The 27,755-nt window shown below is 39.4% G+C and overlaps 1 protein-coding gene across 1 annotated transcript in view; it reads left to right on the forward strand.

The window, feature by feature from the left end:
* PIGG (phosphatidylinositol glycan anchor biosynthesis class G) overlaps positions 1–27,755 on the forward strand; it is an 88,041-nt gene that overhangs the window by 35,858 nt on the left and 24,428 nt on the right. The window contains exons 10-12 of the mRNA XM_030467779.1: positions 4,888–5,079; positions 10,933–11,242; positions 22,565–22,728. Of these exons, the coding sequence (XP_030323639.1) occupies positions 4,888–5,079; positions 10,933–11,242; positions 22,565–22,728 (666 nt within the window). The remainder of the gene's footprint in view (positions 1–4,887; positions 5,080–10,932; positions 11,243–22,564; positions 22,729–27,755) is intronic.

The raw sequence follows: 27,755 nt of genomic DNA on the forward strand, positions 1-27,755 counted from the left end.
TTTCTGCCAGGGAACTTTAACTGACACTTGACACAGCCTTCTTAAAATTGTGTATGCATGCCTGGACTTAATTTCCAAAGATCCTGTCTCACTTGCGTGCTTTCATCTCTGAGTTCCTAATGTTAGATATTCCAGTAGAGCAGCAAGACCTGGGATTTCAGTGACAGCCCAGGTGGAACGTAGTCTGAAGCTAAAGCAGGTACTTCTAGAGATTCCTGATTTATAGCAAAAGCTGGGATATCCTGTATGCCCAGCTTTAACACTACTGTCTGTCAGGAGCTTCCAAGTAACCTACTCAGATAAAGTGAGATTCTTTACAGCTGTTCTGGGTTGGTCTTTTTTGTCATTGTTGGGTAAGGAGGGAAGAGAAGGGACAAAGGAGGCTTTTTTTGTGTTTTGCTTTTTTTCTTCTGTGAATTGGAATTGGCATGTTTTACAGAATTCCTATACATCTTTGAAAACAACATAATCACAGGATGGTTGTGCTTGGACTGGATGTCTGGAAATGGTTTGGTTCATTCTGCCTACTTGTAATGTAGTGATCTGTAACAGCTTGCTCAGATCCTTTTCCAGCTGGGTCTTTATCTCCAAGGATGAAGGTTCCATAGCTGTTCTGGGCAACCTGATTTCTTTCCCCCCGCAGAAATTTACTTCTGTTAAACAGAGTTTCCTTTATTTCAGTTCACGTCCATTGCCTCTTGTCCTTTTGCTGGGCACCGCTGGGGAGAATAAGGCTTAATCTTTTTTAATACTCACCATGTCCAGTCTGAGCCTTCTCTTCTAGAAGCTAAACAGTCTCAGTGCTTGAGCTTCTCCTTGTATGTTAGATGCTTCATTCCCATCATAGTTTTACTAGTCCTTCAGTGCACTTATTCCAATATGTCTTTATCTTTCTCTGTACTGTGTAACATGTAACTGGAATGAGGATAGAGCACAAAGAAAGAAACACATTCTTAACTCTGCTGGTAATGTTTTTCATAATGCAACCACAAATCCTGTAGTACTGTCAGTATGGTGAACTAAATAATTTAATAGGTATGGCTGGAAAAACAACCCAGGATGGGTAGGAAACTCATGGCATTCAGATGGATCGCCTCCCACTCTGATTTACCATCAAGCGTCATAGACAAATGGGCTGCCATAACAGCAGGAAGAGAAAATGCACAGACCAGCAATACTGCTGTTGAAATTCCTGTAGCTAGAAAATGTGGAAGTATGTGCATCTTTGGAAGTGCTGCAGGCATAAGCAGTTTTTTCTTTCAGCCACTATCAAGCACTCCTTACAAAAATCCTCAAATGTTTCTCAAGAAGTAATAATTTGCAAACTTCTACTTTTGGGTAGCATTAAAAAGATAGTGGAACACTCCAGAGAGCCATGCCATGTCAGGCGAAGCAGATTTGTCATTTGGACTGCTACAGTTCTGCCTTCTCCCTTTTATTGGTTTAACTGCATCTGCTGTGCTTAGGGAGTAGGCAAAAGAGCAGAACCAAGCTACATCCTGACGGAAATCAATGGAACAGTTTTTAGTTTAACAAGAGAATACAATATATGTCACCATGCTGTTATATACTTCGGTTTCTTTATAGGATTAAAAATTTGCCCAAACAGCAGCATTTGAACTACACAGTTTTTGGACTTGAGTGATGGGATGTAGGTTATTTCTTGGGTCTCAAATGATTCACTGGACAAGCTTAGAAAATATCAGTAAACAGCACAACTGAATCTTTGCACATCTTGGGTGTGTTTTGTAGAGTATCTGTGAATTCAATTTGGCAACCACACTAATATGTTATGGGGGTTTTAACATCTTTGTTGCTTCTCCTTCACAGAATAGGTTCATAGAGATGTTTGTTTCCCTAGTGTTTTAATCAGGATTGAGATGATGTGTTTTCCTTACAGTGTAAATTTGTGATAAGCTGAGTTGCATAAAGCACTTACTTCTCTTCCCAAAATGCACTGATAGTCTATAAGTTTGATTGTTATTCTATTTTTAGCATGTATGTAATTTGCATAATTATGTCTTAATAGCACATTTTGAGTAGTAAGATATTAGAATGTTACTTGTGTCATGTGTACTCTTCTCAGTTTGTGTTCAATCTGCTCCTCAGACTTTTTCTAGCCAGCCTTCTATTTTGTCTCTAAGATAAACTAATGAACAAGGTATTATCTTTTTTTTTTTTCCTTTTTCCCCCCAGTATTGACCTTTTACATGTCTGTGCTCATGCTGAAACTAATATTTTGCTTATCTGGACAGTGATTGAGGAGCTCAGTCTTTGAGATAAAGAGACTTTAGGGCAGGTTTGTGCATTGAAAAATGTAAGCAGCAAAACACAGTGAATCTTATCTACTGGTAGTGTGTTGAATTTGACTATTAGAAATGCATGCAGCAGTGCTGAAATAAGAAAAGTGTTCTTTGTTATTTGCAAACTCTGTGAGACCTACTGCAAATGAAAAAAAAAAAAACTTCAATAGGAAAAGGGGGAAAGAAAATCTGACAGTAGATGAAGCATTAGGGAACATGCAGTCTCTAAACTTGTCTGGAAGTCAGATATTCTTTTTAGCTAGTTGTTACTCCGTTAGAATCATCTGGATGTTAATCTTGGTCAGAGCTGATACTTCCAAGGTGTCAGAGCAGCTATATGGCTCACTGTGGAAGAGGTGAAACTGTAAATGACAGCATCAGCTTGATGAGAAGTGACAACAAGCAGAAGCATAGGAATGTAGTTGTATTTTTGTTTAATGATATATTTAACCATCCCCAAATGCCCTCCCCTCCAAATTTAGCGTACCAAGTGACTCCTCCTTACTTTATTGTAATAGTAGAATGAAAGTAAACAGTTAAAAAAGGCTTTATCCACATAAAATATGAATCATGCACACATACTTAATTCCTTTCACTCTTCTATTTGCAGTATTAAGGTGAGGTCAAAACAGTGGAAGGAAATGTATTCAGTCTTCATTCTGATACCAGAAGTATGAAAATGTAGACCACAAGCTGTTGCAGTAGGAGAATACAACTGAAGCCCTCTTTTTTTAGTTTCTCCATCCCCAGTTTCTCAGGAAACTATTGGATCATCCCTTTCAGTTTTGTGGCTTGGGCAAACCCCAGTACGTTTTAGCTGAGATCAGAGTAGCAGAGGACTCAGCTGTTAGCGAGTGTCTTACTTAATATAGCACTGGCAATTACTTACAGTTAGGAATATTTTTAAATTTTTATGTGTTGCAATGTTAGATTTACCTGCAAGAGTCTCTTAAGAGAATTGCATTGACTTCATTGACTTTTTTAGATAAAGTTACAAAGATGATGTTGATTTGCTGTTATAATATGATCTGTTCATACAATGAGCAGGCAAGAAGAAAACAGCCTGAAAGCATTTCAGATTTTCCGCAAAGGATCATTTTAGAGGTGCAGTGGATAACTAAATTAATTATGTGTTGATGCATGTATTATCTTCCCAGGTTGTTGCAGCAATCCATTCTCTGCTTTTGCTGTCTCCTTGTGTAGAGGAAGAGCAGCAGTGGGTAAAAATATCAAGACTATGTCTTCTCTCCCCTAGTGTTCTAGTTGTTACTTCTTCACTTTCCTATCCTGGCCTGCAGAGAGCAGTGCATCTCTTGGGAATCTTGAGTTGAATGAACTGCTGGATTGGATACTGCAGGGAGAACTAACAGGACCAATTTTTCTGCCTGCTATCCTTTCCAAGCATTGCAGCTGAAACAGCTGTTGGTCAAACTCCAAATAAAGCATAGGGACCGTTCCTAGGGAATAGGAAAATAAGCCTACTTGAGCTACTGTAATTTTTATTAAAACAAAGATAAAATTGGAGTTTTCTAAGTGGTATCAGGGTTAATGCTGATAACAGCCCAGGCTCACTGTCATTTTGCTGAAGTTAGCGAACTTTTATCATGGCATTTTGGAGTGTGTAAGACAGAAGATGGAGCCCTTGGCTCTCACAGTCTGTAATGTTCTTAACAGAAGGTAAATCTGACAAAATTAGCAGTTCTGTGTCATTTCAGATACTGGGAGTATTTGCAGTAGGCAAGGCTTAGCAATTCTTGGATTACAGTGGGCTTTCTGGAATCACATAGCTAGCTATGGTAGGGCTTGAGTGCAGATTTTTACCTTAACCTAACATTTTAGGGTGCTAACTGATATAACTGTAAATGTAAATATATAGCACTTGCGGTATGCTGAATGAAATATCCTTGAATGAGTGTTACCTCTTTAGGATGTAGGAGAATGAACCGTATCTGTAACCTTCTTGGCCATGATGCAAATTTTGTGTCTTTTTCTCTCCTATGTATTGATGCAGTACAAGGGCTGTACTTATGTAAAGGAGTCTTATGTGCTAGTGTGTTTGCATTTATCTGTTTTAAACTACATAAGCATATTTCTGGTCATTTTGCTACATAATATTTTGTGTGTCTAAAATTAAAAAATCAAATACATTTGTAGTTATTTTAAAAAGGATATTCTAATTCTGCAGTGCAAAAATCTTTTGCTGTAAAATGAAAAGCTGTAATATAAGCAAAATACACTGCTTCAAAATGTATAAATAAGAAAACCCTAGTTTAAAAGCACTAGCTTCTTTTCCATTATGCACTGTAGAGCTCAGTTCTTATATAATTAACTGAATAACTAGCATGTGGTAGAACACAATAATTGCACTTCTTAACAAGCATGCTTGAAGAGAAAACCTCATTAATAAAACAGCTTCAATCAAAATACTGAACTATTTTACTATACCTCTTAGAAATTTCATAATGCATGTCATTGCAGTGATTAATTTGGAAATACAGTGTTGTAGCTATGGCTTTGTCAAATGTGTTTGTCAGTAATTACAGTGGTTTAAAGGAGGGGTCTTTGTTGTTTTTCATTCCCCCAGCTCTGAACATAAATCCGAACTCTCCTTCTTGGCTGCAGTCTCCCTAGTTATGATCTTCTTTCTGGTTCAAAGAAGATGCTCGCTGGTTTCAAAAATTGCTATGGCACTTGGTCTCCTGGGAGTCTACAGTTACCGGGCAGCCATTGGAAATGTTGTATATCCATGGCAACATGACAGCAAAGATATTTCAAAGTAAGTTAAATCAACAGATATGTATGTCTATTTATATTTCTATAGAAGTGTTAACACTTTGGATATCAGGAGATGAAGTGGGAGGCTATGTTGTGTCTAGGCTGGAATCCCATTCGTAGGAATAAAACTCTATTTTGTAGGTTAGTTTTTGTGATATGTGCAAAATTTTGAACCCTGTGAAGTCTTTCAAGTGAGGCAGATCAGAAGCCAGTCAGTTAACAATCAGTGTGAGGAAAATCTAATCATCATACATTAGGCTGTGTTTTTTTACTACAAAGAAACTTCAAATACACCATCACCTCTGCTTAGGTGGACTTGCCACATTAAACAGAGTGGAAGCCTAAATCATGTAGCTACTCCCTAGTTTTGAAAAATTGTTAGGCTGTAGTTGGGAGAGTTGCTTGCTTTCTTCTGCAGATGAGTGTTCTGTAATGTGTGATCTTTCAGTGATAAAGCCAAATCTGTCTTGAGGTCTAGGCTGTGTTGTACAATGCATACTAAAAATTTTTATGGATATGTTAGATTTCTTACTGAACTGATCTGTAACTATCATGAAATTTTGGCTATTTCACCAATAGCTACTTATGGAATGTAGCTAGGGTCTCTTTAGTTTTCTTATGATACTTGTTACTGTAGGCTGTGCAGCCTCAAGTTTTCCTAAATGTCAAAAGATTCACAGAAAGCTTCAGTGTCAGTTAGCACATTTGATGAGGGTGATCATGGGAGAGAAATTGTAAAAAAGCATCTTCAGGGTGTAAGAAGCCTTCTTTCACATTCATTTTAAATTCAGTATGGCTACAAATGGTTTATTTTTGAGCTTCTTAATCAGTGATCAGAGATTCACAAGACGTGCTGGAGAAGATCTTGTCTTGTATGGACCCTGGAGATAAGAGATAGTTCTCGAGAGAGGAAGACTTACCCTTGATAGAAGAGGACCAGGTTAGCAGCCAGTTAGTTAAACTGGAAATCGCTAAATCCATGGTCCCTGATAGGATACATCCATGAATTCTGAGAGAGCTGGCAGGTGTTAATGCTAAGCCACTCTCCATCTATGACCTTTGAGAGGTCATAGAGAACAGGAGAGGTGCCTGAAAACTGGAGAACAGCTAATGTCGTTCTAGTCTCCAAAAAGGAGGAAACAGAGAACTACAGGCTGGTTAGTTGTCGGAGGGTACGGGCTTACAGAGCAAAGAGGCGACTCAATATGAGTTAGCAACTAAGCTCAATTTTATTAAGCAAAGCGTTACATTTATATGGTCTTAGCGCCTTCGTGGCTCATGTTGATTGGCTGCGTGTAGCTGTTCACACACCTATTGTCATGTTGCGATAGGGTACTGCTTATTGTCCTTGTCCTGCTTTGTTGATCGCAGGCATTCTGTCTGCAACTTTTTATCTGCCGTAACTTTCTTCTTCTCAGGCACTGAGAACTGGTTAAATACAACTGTTTATGTGCTGTCTATGCGATGCTTTCCCAGCCTATTATTCTTCTTTCTGCTGCCAATTCCCTTGTCTTCTGCACATAGCTGATCTTTTAATAACCTTGCACCTGCGCCTCAAGGCCCTTAGCTCACTTTGGCTAACACTAATTAGTCAGGATTGTTCACATGTCTGTTTTCTTCCAAGTTAGTCTCACCTCTCTCCCTGTTAAGGTGTTGGGAAAAATCTTTCTGGATGTCATAACAATACATGTGAAAGCAATTTAACTGGGAGAAGTCAGCATGGATTCACCCAAGGGAAGTCATGCTTGAACAGCCTTGATTGCCTTCTATGACATTGTCACTGGCTGCTAGATGAAGAGAGAGTAGTGCATATTATCTGCCTTGACTTCAGCAAGACTTCTGATACTGTCTCCCATAACATCCTCAACTTGGGAAGTATAGCTAGATGAGTGGACAGTGAGGTGATTGAGAGATGGCTCTGTGGCAGAATTCAGAGGGTGGTGAGCAATGGAGCAAGATCATGTTGGAAGCCTGTAACCAGTGGTGTCCCCCAGGTGTCAATACTTAGTCCAGTCTTGTTCGACATGTTTATCAGTGACCTGGATAAGGGGACAGAGCATATCCTCAGCAGGTTCACTGAGAGGGTCCAGCAGAGAGGATGAATGTGATTGGCATATGGAAGCATCTCTGAGGAAAGGCTGAGAGAGCTGGGACTCTTTAGCCTGGAGAAGAGAAGGCTGAGGGGAAACCTTGTTAGTGTCTGCAAATAACCAGAGGGTGGGAGCAAGGATGATGGAGCCAGACTCTTTTCAGTATTTCTCAGTGACAGGACAAGGGGCAACAGGCCCAATCTGGAACATGGGAAGTTCCATTTAAACATAAGAAAAACCTTTTTTACCATGAGGGTGACATGGCACTGGAACAGGCTGCCTCTCTGGAGGTATTCAAAACCTGCCTGGATGCAGTCCTATGTAATGTGCTCTATGTAATCCTGCTTTAGTGGGAGAGCTGGACTAGATCGGCTCTAGAGGTCCCATCCAACTCTGATAGTTCTGTGATTCCTTGATCTTAGGATGTATGGAAGTTCAGACTTGCTAACAGGACATGTTTTAGAACATTTTTATGTGTGTGTATCTGGATGTATTTACTTACATTCCATCTCTCCCAATAGTGAAGATAATTGTAGTTGTGTGCTAGTAGTAGTAGTACATTGGTAGTTCTGCAGAATGTGAAAATAAAGGTAATATTTATTTAGTCTACAGGATTTGGCTCTGTATTTGAAACGTGCCTTATTTCTGAGTGTGACCTATAGTTTTGAATTTTGTTTGAGTAAAATCCTTGGAGAAGAGTACTGTCCTTGCACTAATAAGAAAAATGTTGCAGTTTGGAACGGACTATTAGATAGAGCAATTGAGCTGCAAATAAAATGTAATTAGAGAAATAAGTAGAGTGCATAAGTACTTAAGGCAAAGTGTTTACTGTGTGCTTGCTCATTCCATAGTTAGCATATTGATCGCAATTATAAAAAGAAAAATACAGGCTTTTTGTATTATGTCGCCTCAAATAAAAAATGAACATTGTGATTTTCTAAGTTATATCTGATTGTAAACTAGTTTAAAAGTCACTGTCGTGTTTCAAAGCTTTTTGCTCTTCAGGTGCTTTGTGTAAACTGTTTGAAAGCTCGTAGGGTCAGCAAACACAGGTTCTGACTCTTGTGTTGGCATATGTTCTGCGCCTGGGTCTGGAAATGGGAGTCTCAGGTCTTTCCAGTTCTCAGTAACAAAGGACTAACAGCAAATGTGTAACAGAAGCTGTTTAAAGAATATAGAGTGAAAATTGTAATATAGGTAGTGAGCAGCTTCAGATGGTGTGAGCACTTTGTGCAGCATCAGACATACTCACATCAGATCAATCTTTCCAAGGCATCCCACTGCCTCTCATACCATGGTGGCTTTTTTTGTGTGTAAACAAAACCTCAAAGAAGCCCATGTATGTACTCCTGCCATGTGCACAGGCCAACACAGAGGTTCTAGCATGGTCCCTTGCTGATGGTTGCTGCTCATGCTAACGTGGTCTTCTCAAGCCTAAATTACAAAGATAGAGATTCTCTGCTCTGAAATACTCCCTCTCTGTACTCCTTGCAGAAGATACATGTTTTCTTTGGATGGCACAATTGGTGGGTGGTGAATGAGGGAGAAGATGCAACTAAAGTGTGTCCTGTCTCCTATGGATTACCATAAAATAGCTTACAAATTTAAAAAGGCAAGGAAGTAATTTGGCCTTACATTTTCCTCAGAGTTCTTTTAAAATTGTTAGTTTGTGCAGTCAGATGAGTTTATATAATACTGACACAAACAAAATAACAGTGCATTTGCTGAGAAGTTACTTTTTTTTTATTTTACATTTTTATCAATCACTTAATTTCAGGTTTCACTTAATCCTTTTAATAGTGACAAATGCTCAAAGCTATTTCCTGAGGTTTTCTTTCTAAGTTTCAATAATATATTTGAATATGTTATAGTAATTACTACATGAGAATTACTGGACATACTGAAATGGGGTAATGAATTTCTATATTAGCCAGAAAAACAGAAACTTTCTAATTGTTAATGTTATTTGGGGGGGATTTCCCCTAAAGGGGAAAGCCAGTGGACCTTACAGGGTATTTACAAAAGCTTGCTGTTTTAAGAGAATATAGTAGTAAAGACCAGTAGTAATAGACCACTACGTATGAGTTAGAACCTTTGAAAGCTAAAGCACAGAGCACTCTATTCATGTTTAGGGAGGCCACATCATTATCTTGTGGTGGTTTTGTCTTTTATCTCGGTTTTGTGGTTGCAAAAGGAAAACTGAGCATGCAAATACTGTTGCTTATTATTTCTTCTCTTGCTATTTGGTTCTTTTTCCTGTACATGGAAGAGGAAGATTGTATTCCAGTTCATTGGTTAGTAGTTGTTTGAGAAGAAAGGGGACCCTCCAAAGACTGAAAAATATATCAGTTTAAAAGGAGAAGTATATTTTTAGAAATTTTGACTAGTAATGTTTTCTGTGATCAGCTAGTTATACTGCTCACACCGAGTGTAGCTATGCTTTTACTATTTTTACTGTCATAGTCTAATCCTCCATATATTACTGAGGATATGACTCAAGAATCATCACTTCTCAGTGAGTTAGATTAGCTTCCTAGGGACCTTGTTCATTCACCACTATTGGAAATTGGCTGGTAATCCCTAAGGACAGTGTAGATTAAATTATGGATAAAATATGTGAATAACATGTATTTTAACCCTTTTTGAGATAAAAAAATATATGCATAATGACAAAAATTTGAATATGCTCATTTGGTGAGTTCTTTGAATTATTATTATTATAACTTAATTTACTCTTACGCATTCTGTGGCTTTTTTGCCTACTAAGTGTAAGAGTATCAGTGCATTCTGCTAGATAGCTTTTGCTTTCTTTGTTCCTTGGGCGTTACACTTCTAAAATAGCAGGTCTCAGTTTTTAAGGTTATTGGTCCTTATCAGCTGTTCAGCTGAGATGCTATGCTTTCCTCGGAAGCAATTTCCACTAGAAATGAAGAGGCCAGTGAATTTACAGGTGTAAGGAACATAGCAGTAGATATTAGTTATACTTACTACTTAAACATCCTTTTTTTTTTTTTTTTTTTTTTTTTTTTGTAATGAGATTGCTTTGAGATTGAGGAATGAGTACAGTTGAAAGGAAAAAATGTGTTGGTATAAACCAGCATATATCTGTATCTCTGCAACTATTTAAGGTGAGAAAAAAACGGGAGTATGCAGAAATTTCAGACAGAAATAAGGATTTCCAGGTACCATCACTGTCCTTTAGGCTGTTTAAAAAGAAATACATGTTTGTGTGAATGAGTTGTGAAAAATCACCGAACAGCTTACAAGAGATAGTAATTTTTAAGTCAATTTAATTCCTGAAACAATGTTTCCATGTCACCCTAAGGAGTGTTTTTTGGAACATTTATTATGCTACATAAATGGCATTATTTATACTACTGTACTCATATATATGTCTGGATTTAAATCTTGAACAGTAATAAAACAGATTTGATTTGGTTACATTGATTGATGTATAATTTAATATTTTAGCTTAGTTTAGCTTATAGCACAAGCTGTTTACTTTGATTTGGATTGTGGATTTGGATGTGTTATCGTTTTTATATGAACCATTTTTAGGGTTTTTGTATTTGAGAAGGCTCTCTCATGAAAATGGCCTGTATTATCCTTAGAATTTAAATTGTCTGGCAGAACTGCACTGGTCTTGCACCTGTCTTGAAAGACTATTTGACTGTGGAGTAGTTACTAATAAGCATCTCATTGTTCTGTTTTATTTATTTACTAATTGCTCTTACTGCCTGTTTTGTTTTTAATTTCTTCCTTAGGGGGATTACTGAAGCTCACTTTGTTTATGTCTTTGTTCTTGGCATAGTCTTCACTGGCACTAAAGATTTACTAAAGTCACAGGTTATTTCTGCAGACTCCAGCGTGAAGAGTACAGGATTATGGGAATTGTATAGCGGATTAGTTCTACTAGCAGCTCTTCTATTCAGACCTCACAATTTACCAGTCTTGGTGTTTTGTCTGTTGATTCAGACAGTGATGACAAAATATATTTGGAGACCTTTGAAATTTGATGCAGCACAGATTAGTATCATGCACTACTGGTTTGGACAAGCTTTCTTCTATTTTCAGGTAAGCTGAACGCCTTTCCTGCTAAAAGGAGGGGGGAGGGGTAATAGTTCTTGAATGAAGTATTGTGCTTGTGAGTAAAATGTCAGCTAAATCTCTGGGTGGAAAAGTTTACTAAGTTCTCAGAAAGGTTTAATTTCTGACTGTATTATTGATGTTTTGTTCTCAGAATCAGGGAAGGATGCGTATCTTTATAACCTATACCAACTTGGATTTCAGAAACTGCTAAAAATGTAGGATACCTATAGTAGAGGTAACCAAAGGGTCTGCAAGTGGGTCTCGTAAATGCTGTTCATTTGCAACGAGTGTAAAAGTTTCAGCAGACTTGATTAATATCAGTAAAAGGCACGTGCCTTTTTGTCCCTCATTCTTGAGGTTTACAAATGCTTTGGTAGCATTACAATAGGTCTACACACAGTTTAAGACTGAAAAGAATTTCTGTGGCAAGGTAATAACTCTTACAAGAATCAGAACTAATTGTCATTCTCATTATATGAAATGGTACTGTGTTTCTTGAGTCTTATTACTTTCCATAGCGTAGTCATTTGCATTCCAAATAAGGTTGCAATGCCACAAAAATGCTACTTAGCTCTGAAGTTGGAGAGGTTCCTTGCACTTCTAATAATGCTGGAAATGTGGCAGACTGTCTTAAGAGGGTATTTGTTAAGTAGGAAATCAGGTTGTTTCTGGATTTGGAGGAGAGGCTTTCCCATTTGTTCTAAAATTTCAACATGAGAGCTGTGCTGGTTTTACCCTTGAGGCAAGGCTGAGGATGTTAAAACTGTGGTCAAGCTTAGGGTACTTCCTACTGTCTCTCTGACCCACCCTGCTAATACTGACAATTGGCTTTGCTTCGCTCAAAGAGTACATGCCAGGACAGGGAATTGCTCATGGGGATCAGAGTGTCATGATTCATCCCTTCCTATTCAGTTTTCCTTCTCAGAGGACATAACATTTCTTGGTTGAACAGCTTTTGCATGTCTTGAATGTTACTTTTCAGGCAGTCAGGTCTGATTATGGCCTTCTGAGAGTATCCCTTAAGGGGCTTGGCAAGAGGCTGAAGGCAAGACCCTCTCTAGCACTGAGGTACCAAGCAAAAGCAACTCCCAGAAATTTAGTGAAGGATAGGCTGGCAAGAAAATTCTGGCTAAGGGACTAATAAAGAATTGTTTCAGTGTTTTCATAAAGCACACATTTTCAGTGGTGACTTCTTGGTACAGTTGGCTGTCTCCCAGAACCACCAAATCACAAGAATTGAAGCTGGAAAGCACCTCTTAGAGTCACTCAGTCAAACCTCCCCTTGTTCAACAGCAGGTCAGCCAGATCAGATGGAATGTGTCAAGTTAAATATAAATACCTCTAAGGATGCAGACTTTGCAACATCTCTGGTCAGTCAGTCTGAGTGCTTGAACATCCTAGCCAGTAAAAAAGGGTGTTTTGATCACAGAATCACAGAATGGTTTGGGTTGGTAAAGACCTTAAAGTTCCATCTAGTTCCAGCTCCTTCCTGCTATGGGCAGGGACACCTCCCACTAGACCAGGTTGCTTAAAGCCCCATCCAGCCTGGCCTTGAATGTTTCTAGTGCAGGACCATCCACAGCTCCTCCTGGCAGCCTCTTCTTGTGTCTCACTGCGCTCACAGGAGAGAATTTCTTCCTAATACCTAATCTAAATCTACCTTCTTGTAGTTTGAAACCACTGCCCCTCATCCTGTCACTACATGCCCTTGTAAAAATCCCCCTCCAGATTTTCTGTTGGGTCCCTTCAGGTTCTGGGCAGATGAAGGGTTGGGGAACCCAGGATGATAGCAAGTGCAGCCCCTGGCAGCCCTGCCGGGGAAGGCAAAGTGCTGCCTGTGGGGCCTGTTGGTTGCAGCTGGGGTCTGGCACTCTCCACACCTTCCACTCCCTCTTAGTGGGTTTGTGTTGATACCTGTTGCAGCACTGCTTTGCTTGCCCAGCAGCACCCAGTGGCATTGTGCAACTTCACAGAGTTTTGGCTTTTGTGTTTCTTTTTTTAATGCTTTAACCTGTTATGAGGGAGCATGTTGTATCTGAAGCCTTGCGTGGTCTGTGTTAGATGTTGGGTCTCGGACACATGGTGCCCTACACAGGGACAGGGGGTGGGCTTGATGATCCTGATGGGTCCCTTCCAACTCAGCATGTTCTATGACTGTGATTCTATGGAGGTCTGCTGCAAGGTCTCCCCAGAGCCTTCTCCATGCTGAACAATGCCAACTCTCTCAGCCTGTCTTCATAGGACAGACCCTCGAGCCCTCTGAACACCTTCATTTCCCTCCTTGAGACTCAATTCAGCAGCTTCCACGTCCTTCCTGTGTCAGGGGCTCTAGAACTGGACACAGCACTCTAGGCAGGGTCTCATGAGAGAGGAGTAGAGAGGTGTTGCACCTCCCTCAACCTGCTGATCTTATTTTGTTCATGGTTGGCTTTCTGGGTTGCAAGCCCACATTGCTGGCTTGTGTTGAGCTTCTCATCAATCAGCATCCTCAATTCCTTTTTCTTAGGGCTGTTCTCAGTCCATTCTCTGCCCAGACTGTAATTGTGCTTAGGGCTGTGGATGACCGAGATGCAGAACCTTGCACCTGGCCTTGTTGAATGTCATGCAGATCACACACGTCGACCTCTCAAGTCTTACCGGGTCCCCCTGAATGGCATCCCTCTCCTCCATGTGTGTACCTGCCTTACCACACGGTTTGTTATTGGCAAACATTCTGAGGGTGCACTCAATTCTGCTACCCAAGTTGCTAACAAAGATACTGAACATCACCGATCCCCATACCATCCCCCGATGAACGCCACTCATCACTGATTTCCATTTGGACATGAAACCATTGACTGCAATTTTCTGAGTGTGACTATCCAGCCAATTTCTGATCCACCACGTGGTCCATCCATCAGGTCTGTGTTTTGTGCTTTCAACTGCCTTTGCATTTGAATTTTTTGGTTTTAGAAGACTGGAAGAGGTGATTTCCATTTTAGCTGGCTGCACATTTTTCTGTTGGTTTTTCTGGATTTTTAAGGCATCTGCCCGGGCCCTGTAACCCCAGTGGCAATGTTTTTAATAGATGCTTTTTCTTTGAAAGTAATGGCTTCCAGCATGATACAAATTCCAGTAACCTTGTATATATTTTTAAAATTATCTCTGACAAGGGAGTCTCTTGCACAGAGACCTGCTTATAAATGGCAAGCATTCAAACTGAGAAAGGAGAAATTGTCCATTGCTTTATTGTGAGCCAGATTGCTTAATTGGTCTTTATTCATATCCTGTCACTCTAACATCTGGAGAATCAAGAGTGATAGTTACTTAGCAAAACTTCTCATAGGAGCAGACCACAGTTCTTCCCACTTGTTGTTTCCTGTGCTGATTTATTATGAAGTCCAAGAAATGAGGGGGTACAGATGAGGAGTTGCTTTTTTTTGTCCCATCATAGGTAAGTTAAATCCAGCTTTGGAGAGATTTTTCTCAATTTAGCAATGGCTTAGCAAAAATTTTGACAAGGCTTTTTAATAAAATGCATCTGTTTCTAAAGAACTTAATGTTTTGCAGATTTTTTTGCAGATCTACTTAAAAAACCGAAGCTGTGTACCTCTTCAGCATGGACAAGACAGAATAAAATAATGAATTAAATGCAATACAACAGGGAGGGATTTTGGATCAGTTTTGATTGTGTCTCTGTTTTCTTCATTTTTTACTACTTATGTCTGTTTATATCTCTATTTTTTGTATTTTCAAAACATCCTAGAGATGTTTCAAAAATAGAGAAATAAATTTTGCCAAGGGAAAAAGTGCTTTTAAGAGTCAAGGCAGATGGAATTTTCCTCCAGCCCCCACAAATCAGAGACCAAATTTTCATTTCGCCTTAAAAAATGCTGTAAGTGCATTTTCATTAGATGCCCTTTCTAGGAGGGTATTTGGTATTTGACCCAAATACCACTGTTTAGATGTTCACTTTGTTCTTTTACTCTCTGATGAAAAAAGTGTTCTGCAGGTATGGAAAGAAACAAATTGGATCATACAAGACTAAGAGAAGGGGTTTTTTGTTCTTCACAATTTAAAGCAATTGCCTCATCTGCGAAATACTCTTCTAGAAAAGTAGAATGGTAAAGCTGGTAGCTCATAAAACCACAGAGGCTACAATTAAAATTCTCTCTTCAATTGGTAAATTTCTCCCAATTTGTTCTCAAAGTAGGTTTTTCTATCTGACACTCCTGACCCAAGGACAGAAAAAGCTTCTTCCAGAAAATACATTAAATTTCATGCTCTTTTTATCTTATTCCTCAGTATCTAGCATTCTGTTCTGCACTACCAGGGAAAATTAAAAACCCAACAACTTAAAAAAAACCAGTTCATTAATTATTTTTCTTTTTTATATTTAAGTTTCTCCTTCCTTTTCCTTAGAGTTCAGGGTCTAGTGTATGAGCAGCTTATTATAAGAGAAAAACTGCTCAGTTTTTGAGACCTGAAATCAGGTTTGAAGTGTTACAGGCTTATTAGTGATGGTGGTAATTAACTGGTAATTAATGTACTGACAGTCAGTAAACTATAGAAGGAGGGTCTGTACCAGATACAGAACAGATGAATACTCACCAATTATTTGCCGTCTTGTATGCCTGATTTCAAAAATACCTAGCCTCTCTCTACAGCTGTAGCCGCCCTCTCCCAAACACATAGAGGTAACACCTCCTTCAGGTGTGTTACAGACTCTTCTCATGGAGATGCAAGTTCCCCAGTTTAGCCATGACTCTTTTTGACAGATACAGTCACTTGAAGCTTTAGATGTTTGTGTTTGTTAGGAGTGTGGTAGATAGTGACCTCAGGAGAACCATAAATGATTTAGGATGGTTATGTTCACTTTCCAGCTGTTCCTTATCTGAACGATGGAAAGTGGACCTCTGAAAGTACCCATAGTGCTCATGGTGTAGCTTGCTTGTGTAGTAACAGATTCTAATTGTCTGAAGGAACCATATGATCTTTTTTATTTACTTTGTGGGGAAAACAGAAGGATCTTGATTTGGTGGCAGCTTTCAGGTCTCTCTCCTTCCTGCTGTGCCTTCCAGTGAAGATACACCTTTCTTATTGAGTGCAGGTGTCCCAGATTTAGCAACTACCTGTCTTGGCCATGACTATCTTCACCAAGGTCTTTCATTTTGACTGACTTAGGAAAGGGTTGTATTTCAGACAGGATATGCACCATTTGTTCTCTTATACTAAATAAACTTTATGGAAATACAGCTGCTCTGTTACTACTGGAGCAGCCGATCAAGATCTCAACTTAAGTGTTTAGATTTGGCCTCCATAAAGCCTTGATAGCTTGTCACTGATTTACTGCCTCTGCAGTGAGCACTATCTATGCTTGAATGCTAGGGGAGAAATGAGAAGCATATCTATGTTTTTAGGAATGATGTGCACTGCTGGAATAGATTTAAATGTCTTCCCTGACTTTCTTACCTCAAATTTTGTGGTACTAGGTCTACCACTATTAAACCAGCTAGGTTTAGAGCAGTAATAGGTTTTTTTAATTTCCACACAGGCATAAAGATCTAATGTAGCATAGAAAAATGATAGCAGGCCTATGGTTTAAATACAGAAATTGAAAAACACTTAAATTTGATGTTGATGTAGATCAGATTGGATTCTAAATTTAAACTCTGCTAGCTAAATGAGGCAGGAGAAGAGAAATACAAGCTAAATATAACATCCTTCCATCTGGAAATAGGAGACAGAATTGGTGGGCTACTTTTTGCACATGTCCTGGTGTGATTATGAGGAGAATGAGGCTTCTTACCCATGCTGCTAAGCCTTTATTAAATTTTGGTAGACAAGAGGGTACGTAATGACAAAAGCATTGCTAAGTGTGGAATGTAAGTGATGGCCTTTTGAATACGATAGCGAGTAAAAATAGCCTCATTCGGGATAGCATATTTAATGAATGAAGCAGGCTTCTATCGAATAAATGTTGTGGTGTCCTTAAAGACTTCATGGAAGTATAGCTGTGAACATCCTAATTGTACAGTGTAAGCAAGTTTCATAGGAACAGATACTATTTTTCCTTAATCAGTTCATATGGTTGATAGGCATAGGGGGAAAAAATGAAATGGCTGAGTGTGGAAGCTAGTATTTTGTTACTAAATAGAAGTTTTAAAAAAGGATGAAATTAAATATGGATTGAGAACAAATGCCTTGAGCTTGCTCTTGGTTTTGCATTCTACACTTGATCTGTGCCAGGGCCCTGTGTGCGTCTCCTGTGTAGGAGTTTAGTGGAGTTCAAGGTCATCTCCTTCACTGACTGGAACTCTTGAAAGGAAACCTATAAGGAAGGGTCTGACCCTTCTATTCTTTGGGAGCTGTTTTTGATCTGATGCTTTGCTGCCTGTGCTGTGTTGCAGCTGTGTAAGCAGATGTATCTTGTCTGTGCCTGACTTGTACACTTTTGACCCTGAGCTGGAACTGGACCTGCTGGCTAGGCTTCTTGGCCCAATTTTGGACCTGCCTTGTGACTACAGCCTTGCTGTGTGATTGCTGGACTGCATCTGGCCTTGATGCATGAGTCTGGATCCAGTCCTGTCCAGGACATGCCACTAAGCATTCTCAGTCCTGGTGTACTGCTCTCACCTCGCTTTGTTTCATGCTCATATCTCAGGTTGCCTTCCCTTGCTGAACCAGCTGGCTCTTGCTGCTCTCTGACGATGTGAACCTAAAAGCCAAATTTATTAAATAGTTGTCACATGGGAAGACTATATGTTACAGGCCTTTACAAACTATACTCCAGGCCTCTATGGAGATTTTTGGAAGTAGTAAGTAGTATGAAGTGTTACTCACACAGGTTGTGTGGTCTTCACACTTGGAGGTTTTCAAAACTTTGTTGAATAAACTATTGTGTTATTTATGTAAAACCCCGTTTGTTTTTAGTTTTGTTTTAGTAGTTAGGATGCTTATTTATTGCTGTGTGTAAATTGATGAAGAGTAAGAAAAATACTCCAGTATTGTCAAGCAGATATGGAATTAATACATTTAGACAGAGTACTACTTACTTGTTAGGATTTTATTGCAAGCTTGGTAACCTCTTAGTGAATTTTTTGACAAGCTTGATTGTTTTTATACTCTTAAACTCTGAGTTGTCCACATCTTATAATCCATGAGTCACTTAGCAGAAGTACTTTATATGTTTATCATTTCTCCTTGCCCTTCATATATGGTGAAAGCAGCAATAAATGTCTTGGTTGCTTCCCTTAAATACAGAAGCTCCTAAAAAAATTAAGAAAAAAATGTTTCCCCCTGTACTTGGCACTGGTGAGGCCTCACCTTGAGTACTGTGCTTATATTTGTGGTGCTTCAATACAGTAATGACATCAAGGTTATGGAATGAGTCCAAAGAGCAACAAAGCTGGTGAAAGGTCTGAAAGACAAACCTTTTGAGTGGCTAAGGGCACTGGGGCTGTTTCATCTGAAGAAGAGGAGGCAGATGGGAGACCTCAGTGCTCTGTACAACTGCCAGAAAGGAGGCTGTAGCAAAGGGGCTGTCGGTCTCTTCTCTACTAGGAGTAGAGGAAATGTCTTCATATTAAATCAGAGGATGTTTAGGTTGGATTTTAGGAAAAACTTCCTTACTGAAAGGGTTCTTAAGAACTGAAATGGGCTGCCGAGGAAAGTGCTTAAATCACCATCTCTGAATGTGTTTAAAAATCATCTAGATACAATGCTTAGGAACATGGTTTAGCAGTGGGCTGGTAAAGCTTCTCTGGTAGAGTTAGGTTAAAGTTTGGACTGGATTATCTTACAGGTGTTTTCCAACCTGAATGATATTGTGGTTCTATGATTCTATGTTCCTGAATACTTAAAATCTTTAAAATACATTGAATTAAAGCTCACAATTAAACCAAAAATTCCATGTACTTATTTACTACTCATGTGTTTTTTTGTTCCCATCATTAGAGCAGTACATCTGCAGAAGATGAGAGAGAAAATGCAGTCTCAAAACCTTGTTTGTATGTTCTAGTACTTTTAATGACTGGAGAAGAAAAGAATAGGTTTGTACATTTTCAGAATTGTTTACACCTAATTCATCTTGCTTTTATGTAGAGAGATGGATTGAGTGATATTTTAAAGCATTTATGACTTCAAAGCATTGTAGGATAATATATGTTGAGGAGGATCTCAGAAGGTCCACAGTTCAACCCTATTCTTAGAGCAGCATCAGCTGTGAGGTTTCTCAAGGGCTTGAGACCAAGACTGCAGAATCTTTCTGGACAGCTTCTTCCAATTACTTTAATTTTAAACCATAAATTATTTGCATCAAATAATTAATGTAAATTCCTCATTTTTTGCTTGTTTATAGAATTCCAGTTATTGGAAAGGCTTACAATTTTGTGCAGGGCTCAGGTGAAGTGTGGTAACAGCCTGCTGTGTTAAATCAATTGTTAAGCAAGCTGGAAGCATCTCAGTTTTGTCCTGCTCCTATATACTTCCCAGTTCAATGGCAGTCATTGAGATACTGTAATTAGTAGCTCATATTCAGTAAGTGGTGTGGTATCTGAAAAGTTTTCAGAAAAATCATTGCAGCTTTGGGGAGGATTTTAGATTGTTTTCATTACTGGCTATAGTAACAGAGGATTCTCCTCTGTTACTATAGCAAAGCTGCTGGCTAGTTTCTGTAGCTATTCTTCTTTAAAATTTATGCTCCATTGATCTAGATGATGATGGATTATCATGGAATGCTTTTATGCAATAGCGCATCGTTTCCTTCCACTTTCTGCCCTTTTCACAATACGGTATTGCACTGTTTGAAATACTTGTGTGATACTTCAAAATAAAAGCAGTCTGAATTGCCATTTATTTATGTATTATTATTATGGAGTACTAGAATTTATGAGCTATGAAAATTAAGTTCAAATATATGACTTAGTCTTGAAAAAAGGTATCTAATGTGAAGAAAGAATGCTCAGCAGGGCTCTTCCAGTCATAAATGTGAAGACATCAATGAGACTCAGCAGATTCCTGGTGGACTCAGCATTCAGTGTGGTTGCAATTTTGAGTGTGTGGGCCCAAGTGCATCTTTGGTCTCCTTGCTCTACATCGTCACTTAAAATAAAGTCAAAGGTAGCTGGAGTGAGCACTGGGTAGCCATAAAATAAGCTGGACTGAAAGGGACCACAGGGCATCGGGGAAAAGGTGGAGAGCACATTGTTCCTTCTGTTTCCTTTCTCTGCCCTCATTACTTTCCAGAGAATACATCTTTTTGTGCTGTTGTGCCAGGACAATGACATACACTCACATGTACAGCGTTTATTCTTGTTTCTTCTCTCATGCCACACGATGGGGAGTCGCTCCAAGATTCCTGATGTTGTAGCTTTTTTGCTCTGCACACATTCTACAGAGGAGGAGGGGAAAGAGAAAATAAGTAGGTGTTTCAGGGAAAAGATCTGTTCTTGTGGACAAAGAGATTAAGAGAAAAGACATGAGGTTGTCTCTCTGCCTGTCCATCAAACTTGTGCTTGTTCAGGAGAAGCCTTGCTCTCAAAAATGTTGCAGCCTGACCTTTCTACTCATGCCACATCATCAGTACATGAGGAGGACTCTTGTTTTATGGTTTTCTTCTCTATTCTCATAGGTTAGAGGGCACAGCTCTTTTATTAGCTGCTTGTTATTAGTTATTCTTTTCTGTGCTGCTGCCATTGCTAAACAGTATGCTAAATGCTTAACAGTAATTGATTACGGTGATGCAATGTGGTCCATGGTGAAGCTCAAAATAAGGAAGACTGACAGTCATAAGTCAAGATTTCCCTGCTATATGTTGTGGTAAAATCTAAACTTTACTGCTGTCTTAGAGCTTCAGGCTCCCTTTACATTCTGGAGATACCTTCATGGTAGGACACAGAGGGATAGTGACTGCTGCTGATGAGTTCTGAACAGTCCTGTCAACAAGGAGGGCTTTTTACTCCTTAGATTTTAGAGCTGCTTCAGGAACAGGGTTTTTGCTCTTCTAGTCCCTATTTACTTAGGTATGTGAAAAAGATAACTATTTTTCAGGCTAGTTGTTCAACCTTAGCTGTATGTCAGATGCTCAGCAAAGCCATTCCCATCACTCCTTTCCTCAGCTGGAAATGAGAAATAAAATCAATATAAGTAATTTTTATAAATAATAAAGGCTTGTGAGTTGAGATATGGACAGAGCGAGTCACTCACGAATTACCATCATGGGCAAAAGATTCAACTTGAGGAAAATTAATTAGCAATCAAATCAGGGTAGGATCATCAGAAATAAAAACTAAATCTTCTAACACCTTTCTCCACCGCTCCCTTCTTCCCAGGCTTAACTTCACTCACTCTTATCCATACCTCCTAAGAAGACTGAAGTCACTAAGGTCAGAGGGAAAGAGGGAGCTGCCATTCTTCATGCTCTGCTGAGATTGGGTCTGAGGCTATTGGTGGTGACAGCCCTTTGATATGGGCTGTTCTGGGATTCTCTAGGGGGAGAAGAGAATGTGAATACCAATACTGTAGAAACCTATCATCTTCTCCAAGTAAGAATATCTGAGAGCTTTTGCAGTAGTCTGAGGAAACCTGTCAGTGACCTGCTAAGCTAAGAAGTATTCTGCCTTAATCACAGGATTGTGATTTAGGTGTCTTGAGTACAAAGGTAAAAACTTGGGCATTTTCAGTGGAAAATACTTTCAATTTATTTAAATAACAGTCCCTTGTCATTTAGTGGTCGTGGTCATGGGAAAAGAAAACCTGGTAAAACATACCCTTTCTCTAAGGGCAAGAAATATTTATTTTATACAATTATAGAATCATAGAATTTTGAGGGTTGTAAAGGACCTTTAAGATCATCTGATTCCAACCCCCCTCCCATGGGCAGGGACACCTTCCACTTGATGAGGTTGCTCAGAGCCTTGTCTGACCTTAAAAATCTGTAGGGACAGTTCCAATTGTGTAACTTTAACAGGCCTAAAATTTTGGGTTTGAATTACATGTGATGAAAAAATGCATTCTTTTCATTACTGTGACTGAAATCAACAAGTGTAGCTGCTTTAAACTCTTTTTGGATGTAATTTATTAAATTACAGGCATGTTAATAATGAAGACAAAACAATCAAAAGATCATTTTGTTTATGCCTTCATTAGTCTGTAATCATAAATAGAGGCTCTTGTTTGGTAAGCTGCTTTATTGACATTCTAACAAATACTATAGCTGAACTGTAAAGAGTAGGTCTTTTAACTGTTGCAGTAATTAATATAATTCTAAATATTTTAAGTATGTTTTTAGGAGATACTTGAGTCTTTATTTTTTACTCTTATTTTCAGGGAAATTCAAATGGCATTGCTACGGTGGATGTTTCAGCAGGTTTTGTGGGACTGGAAAGCTATGTAGAAGTACCAGCTATCTTCCTTACAGTATTTGCAACGTATGCAGGACCTTTGCTTTGGGCCATTCATCTGCTGTGCTACTTGAGTTCTGAAGTTAGCAGGTAATCAGGTTTTAGACTAAAGTAATGTAGATACAAACATCTTCCACACAGTGTACAAGCAAGTAGCTTTTTCACATCTGTTTTTTTTCTTGGAATTCAGTTTTCTTCTAAGAAAATGCATGTTCTTTGTTTGGTATGAGTTTGTATGACCTCAATCTTCCAGTTTAATTTTCTTTCCAGAAACTTAGTGCTGGGAATATATATGTATGTTTCACTAATTTTGTTTCTCAATGATTTCTCAGTTTGCTGTGATAAATTACTTAAAATTTGAATGCATTTTGTTTTAACGACATGTGCTGCCTAAAAGCATTCATCTTGGCACCTATGAAATAGCACATCTGGGAAGAACTTCTTAAAGTAATAGAATAGAATTCAGACTCCACTAACCTCATGTTCTTTGAATGTCTGTCCCTGTTTAGCATAATAACACACAACATTTTACAAATAAAACAGATTTATTTTATGTTGCTGGTTATTGCAGTCATTTGCAGCTAAAGTATTTGTACTTTTGGCTATCTTGTGTAGCAAATGGTTCGTGTTAAAGGAACTTGAAAACATAGGAAACACAGTTGGAAAATGGCTTCCGTAACTTAAAAGTGTGCATGTAAAACCCAATTGGACTCTCTAATACTGCATTTAACTCATCATCCCAGGCTTAAAAACTCAGAGATACAGTATGTTAAAATAGAGAGGAGCTGTAAATTCTGTATTGTATAATATCAATTCAGAAGTGCAAAAAACTTGAGACATTTCCACAGAAATGGCATTTGACAGCAACTAGCAATATTTTCTGTTTTCTGTGGAATTAAGTGTACTCCTTTTACTTTTTTTTTTTTTGTGGGGTGCAAAATGATGCAGGCTTGGCAAGTAGGACTTTAGACAGTACTTAGTTTATCATGACTCTTTGCCTTAGTTTGTAAAACTGTCTTCCATTTATCTACAGAGTGTCATCTGGTCTCATCCTGCTGGTGCTTTTTGTTTTCTTGCTTCGCTCTTCTTTTGCTTGTTTGTTTTGGGCTGCACCTACACTTGGAACCTGTATGTTCATCAAGGTTGTAAGAAGATAGGGTCCCCAGCTAACCAAGAAGCATAGTGAAGGTTTTTGAACCACAAAAGACCTATTCTAATAGGCTAAATTCGTACACAGGCATTGTGTCCATTGCTCTGTATTAACAGGAACATTTAGCAAGTAGTGTTACTCATCCTGTTCCATGATTTGTCTGCCTTCCATATTGCTCTAAAGAAATCTGTCTCTTTCATGGAATTAGGCAGCCCAGTGCTAGGTGATTGTATCACTCTAGCAATGTACTCCTTATTGTATATTGAGACTCACTTATAATGTTGCCTTCTAGTGTGAGGTCAGCTATGTTGAAGTCATCTTTGGTTTTGTTTAGACTGATGCTGTCTAAGTATAGGTCTTTATGTGTAATGCCTCTAAAAGTCTCTAAAAGTGAGCAGTCTTTTTTTCTGCTCACTCTGATATTTTTCTGCTTCTGGAATGCACTAAGTATTGATGTCTAGATATTTATAACCACCGAAACCCTTTTCTTGAATTTTCCTTACTACTTGGTGTTTTGACTCTAAACTCAGATTTAACTCTGTTTCCAGTGCTCCTCAGTTTAGATTTAGTTAGTTCTTTGCTCCATCAGTACATTTTTTCCAGTATCTCACCTCAGTGAGTTTTCTCCATTCTTTAAACTCTCTTTAAAGAGATACTGTCTACATACAGTCTTGTCTTCTGGTAAATATATGACCCATGATCCCGTTCTATTAATCTACTGTTTTTCCTAATTCTTTTTTCTCTCTTCCATGCTTTTTAACAAATAGTGATGGACATTTTCACAGGTTACATCTATGTTTATGTGTTGTTGGTTTTATAGCAGTTGCACTTCCTGTTCTTCATTATTATGCCATAGATATTTTGGAACTGGGGCTTTTTGCTTGTGCTTGGAGGACTCTGAACACAGAGGAGCAGACCACCTCAGTGTCATTGTCAGGAGAGAAAGGGAAAGAATAAGAGTTCCCATAATGTTTTCCAAGAGCTCAAGTTTTTATGTTGTTTAAATCCTAGACTACAGACTGTGATTAACACTAAGATACAATAAAGAGAAAATGGTACCACATGTTCCTCTAACAAAATAATAAAAAAATTTCTGTAGCAAAATCTTAAAGGATCTGTACTTACTCAGTATTGTTTCAAATGATGTGCCTCTCTAGTAGGTTGTTGTTGTGCTGGTTGTTGTTCCAATGTTTTCTTGGTTGAACTTTCGCAGATTAAAAGCTCAGCTAGTAATGTTGCCAGGTACAGTGATGCTTTAATCTGCTCTCAAGTGGGTAGCTGTGACCTGTAATATCCACATCACTGATATAAGTAGAATCCACCAAGTAGCTTGGGTCTGTAGCCATTTAAGGTATGTTGGGTCAACTGGTAAGGTTGTTTACTCTCTGTAACAGTGATTAGCTCTGAATTGGAATCTCTGTGGCCACTGGGGCTTGTGTTAAGTTGGCATGTTACGGTGCTTTGAACTTAGTCCATATGCTTTTTATTTTGTTCTTCTATTTCACTATGGCTGGACAGATGTTTGTGTCACTACTTGGTCATTCATTAGTTGTTGAACCCAAAACTGAAACTACAGGAGTCAGCTGCTGCTTATGTTTTAAATGTATGGGAGACTCAATGTTTTTTTTTTTAAAACTGCTGAATGCTTTAGAATGTTATTTATAGAGGCTTCTTGTTTGCCTTTTTATATGTAGTATGTGTTGGTCAGTTAAATTCAAACCCTTTCCTTTCCTTATATGGTCCAGAATGCAAGACAGAAATCACCCCTACCTGAGGGGATACAAGGTAGGATCTGTTGGTCACTAATGCAGGCAAGCTAATCAGGCATCTCAAGACCGGAGGCAGCCTTGCATGGGCTGCAGTGACCATGCATTGGTGGAATTCACAGTGCTAAGGGTCATGAGTCAGTCAAGGAGCAGTCAGGACCCTGAATTTCAGAAAAGCAAACCTCCAGCTCTTCAAGGAATTATTCAACAGGGGCACCCTGAGAACTGGTCCTCAGGGACAATGGAACAGAAGAGCTGGCAGATCTCCAGGGACACTGTCCATAGAATGCAAGAGATATTGATCCCCAGGTGTAAGAAATCTAATAAGGAAGGGAAGAAACCAGCATGGTTGAGCCATGACCTGCTCGTCAGACTAGAAGACAAGAGAAAACTACTGACATTTCAAGAGAGGACCAGATATCTTGGGAAGAGTATAGAGATGCTGTCTGATTGTGTAGGGATGAGGTCAGGGAGGACAGGGCATAGTTGGAGCTAGGCTTGGCAAGGGCTGTAAAGAATAACAAGAAGTGATTCTACAGGTACATCATTGAAAAAAAGAAGGTTAAAGAAAACATACCCCCCCTGAACAGCAAGTCTGGCGAGCTTCTAACAGCAGATGAGGAAAAGGCTGAGGTTTTCAACAGCTTTTTTTCCTCAGTCTTAACTGGCAACCTCTCTCTCAGTACCTCCCAAGTTAAAAAAACACAAGGAGGTGGCCAGGGCAGTAGAGTATTCACTCTATGTAATATCAGGTTCATGACCACCTGAGGAACCTGAACATACATCAGTCTATGGGACCTGATGAGATGCACCCCAGAATCCTGGGGGAATTGGTGGATGTAGCTGCCAAGCCAATCTCCATAATACTTGAGAAGTCATGGAAGTCAGGTGAAGTCCCTGGTGACTGGAAGAAGGGACACTACACACATTTTTAGAAAGGATAATAAGGAGGACCATAGGAACTACCGACCTGTCAGCCTCACCTCTGTGCCTGGGAAGGAACATCATGGAGCAGATTCTGCTGTGTCTGTAAGGCATGTGGAGGGCAGGGAGGTGATCCAAGACAGCCAGTGTGGCTTTACTAAGGGCAAATCCTCCCTGACCAACCTGTGGCTTTTTATGATAGGGTAACTAGATCAGTGGACAAGGGATGACCTGTCAGTGTGATCTGTCTGGACTGCTGCAAGGCCTTTGACATAGTCCCCCACAATATCATACTTGCCAAGCTGGAGAGGTATGGATTTGATGGGTGGACTGCTCAGTGGATAAGGAATTGGCTAGATGGTTGTATCCAGAGGGTAGTGGTCACTGGCTCCAAGTCCAGATGTAGACCAGTTACAAGTGGTCCATACCAGGACCTGTACTGTTAATATTTTAGTATTTAATATTTTGATCAGTGATATAGACAGTGGGATCGAGTGCACCATCAGCAAGTTTGTGGATGATACCAAGCTGAGTGGTGCTGTCAGTAAGCCAGAGGGACAGGATGTCATCTAGAAGGACCTGGACAAACTGGAGAGGTGAGCCCAGGTGAACCTCATGAGGTTCAACTTCATGAGGTCAGAACAATCTGCACTATCAGTACAGGCTTTGAGGATAAGGTTTTAGAAAGCAGCCATGCAGAAAAGGACCTGGGGGTGCTGGTGAGTGGAAAGCTAGACACAAGCCAACAGTGAATGCTTGCAGTCCAGAAGGTCAGTTGCATCCTGGGCTGCCTCAAAGGAAGCATGGCCAGCAGATTGAGAGAGGTGGTTCTGCCACTTTGCTTTGGTAAGACCTCACCTGGAGTACTGCATCCAGTTCTTCCTTCAAAGGAAGAATATAGACCTGATGGAATGGGTCCAGAGGAGGGCTGCAAAAATGATCAGGGGCTGGAACACCTCTGCTGCAAAGACAGACTGAGGGAGCTGGGGTTGTTCAGCCTGGAGAAGAGAAGGCTCTGGGGAGATCTAATCTGTACCTGAAGGGGGCCTACAGGAAGGCTGGAGAAGGACTGATTTCAAGGGCCTGTTGTGATAGGACAAGGGGCAATGGTTTTAAATTAGAGAAGATCAGGTTCAGATTGGATGTTAGGACAAGGCTCTTTACCATTAGGTTGGTGGAAATAATGGAACATGTTGCCCAGGGGGGTAGTTGAGGCCTCATCCTTGGAGATACTCAAGGTGAGGCTTGACGAGGCTCTGAGCAACCTGATCTAGTTG

The sequence above is a fragment of the Calypte anna genome, chromosome Z (assembly GCF_003957555.1).
Source record: "Calypte anna isolate BGI_N300 chromosome Z, bCalAnn1_v1.p, whole genome shotgun sequence".
Lineage (NCBI taxonomy): Eukaryota > Metazoa > Chordata > Aves > Apodiformes > Trochilidae > Calypte > Calypte anna.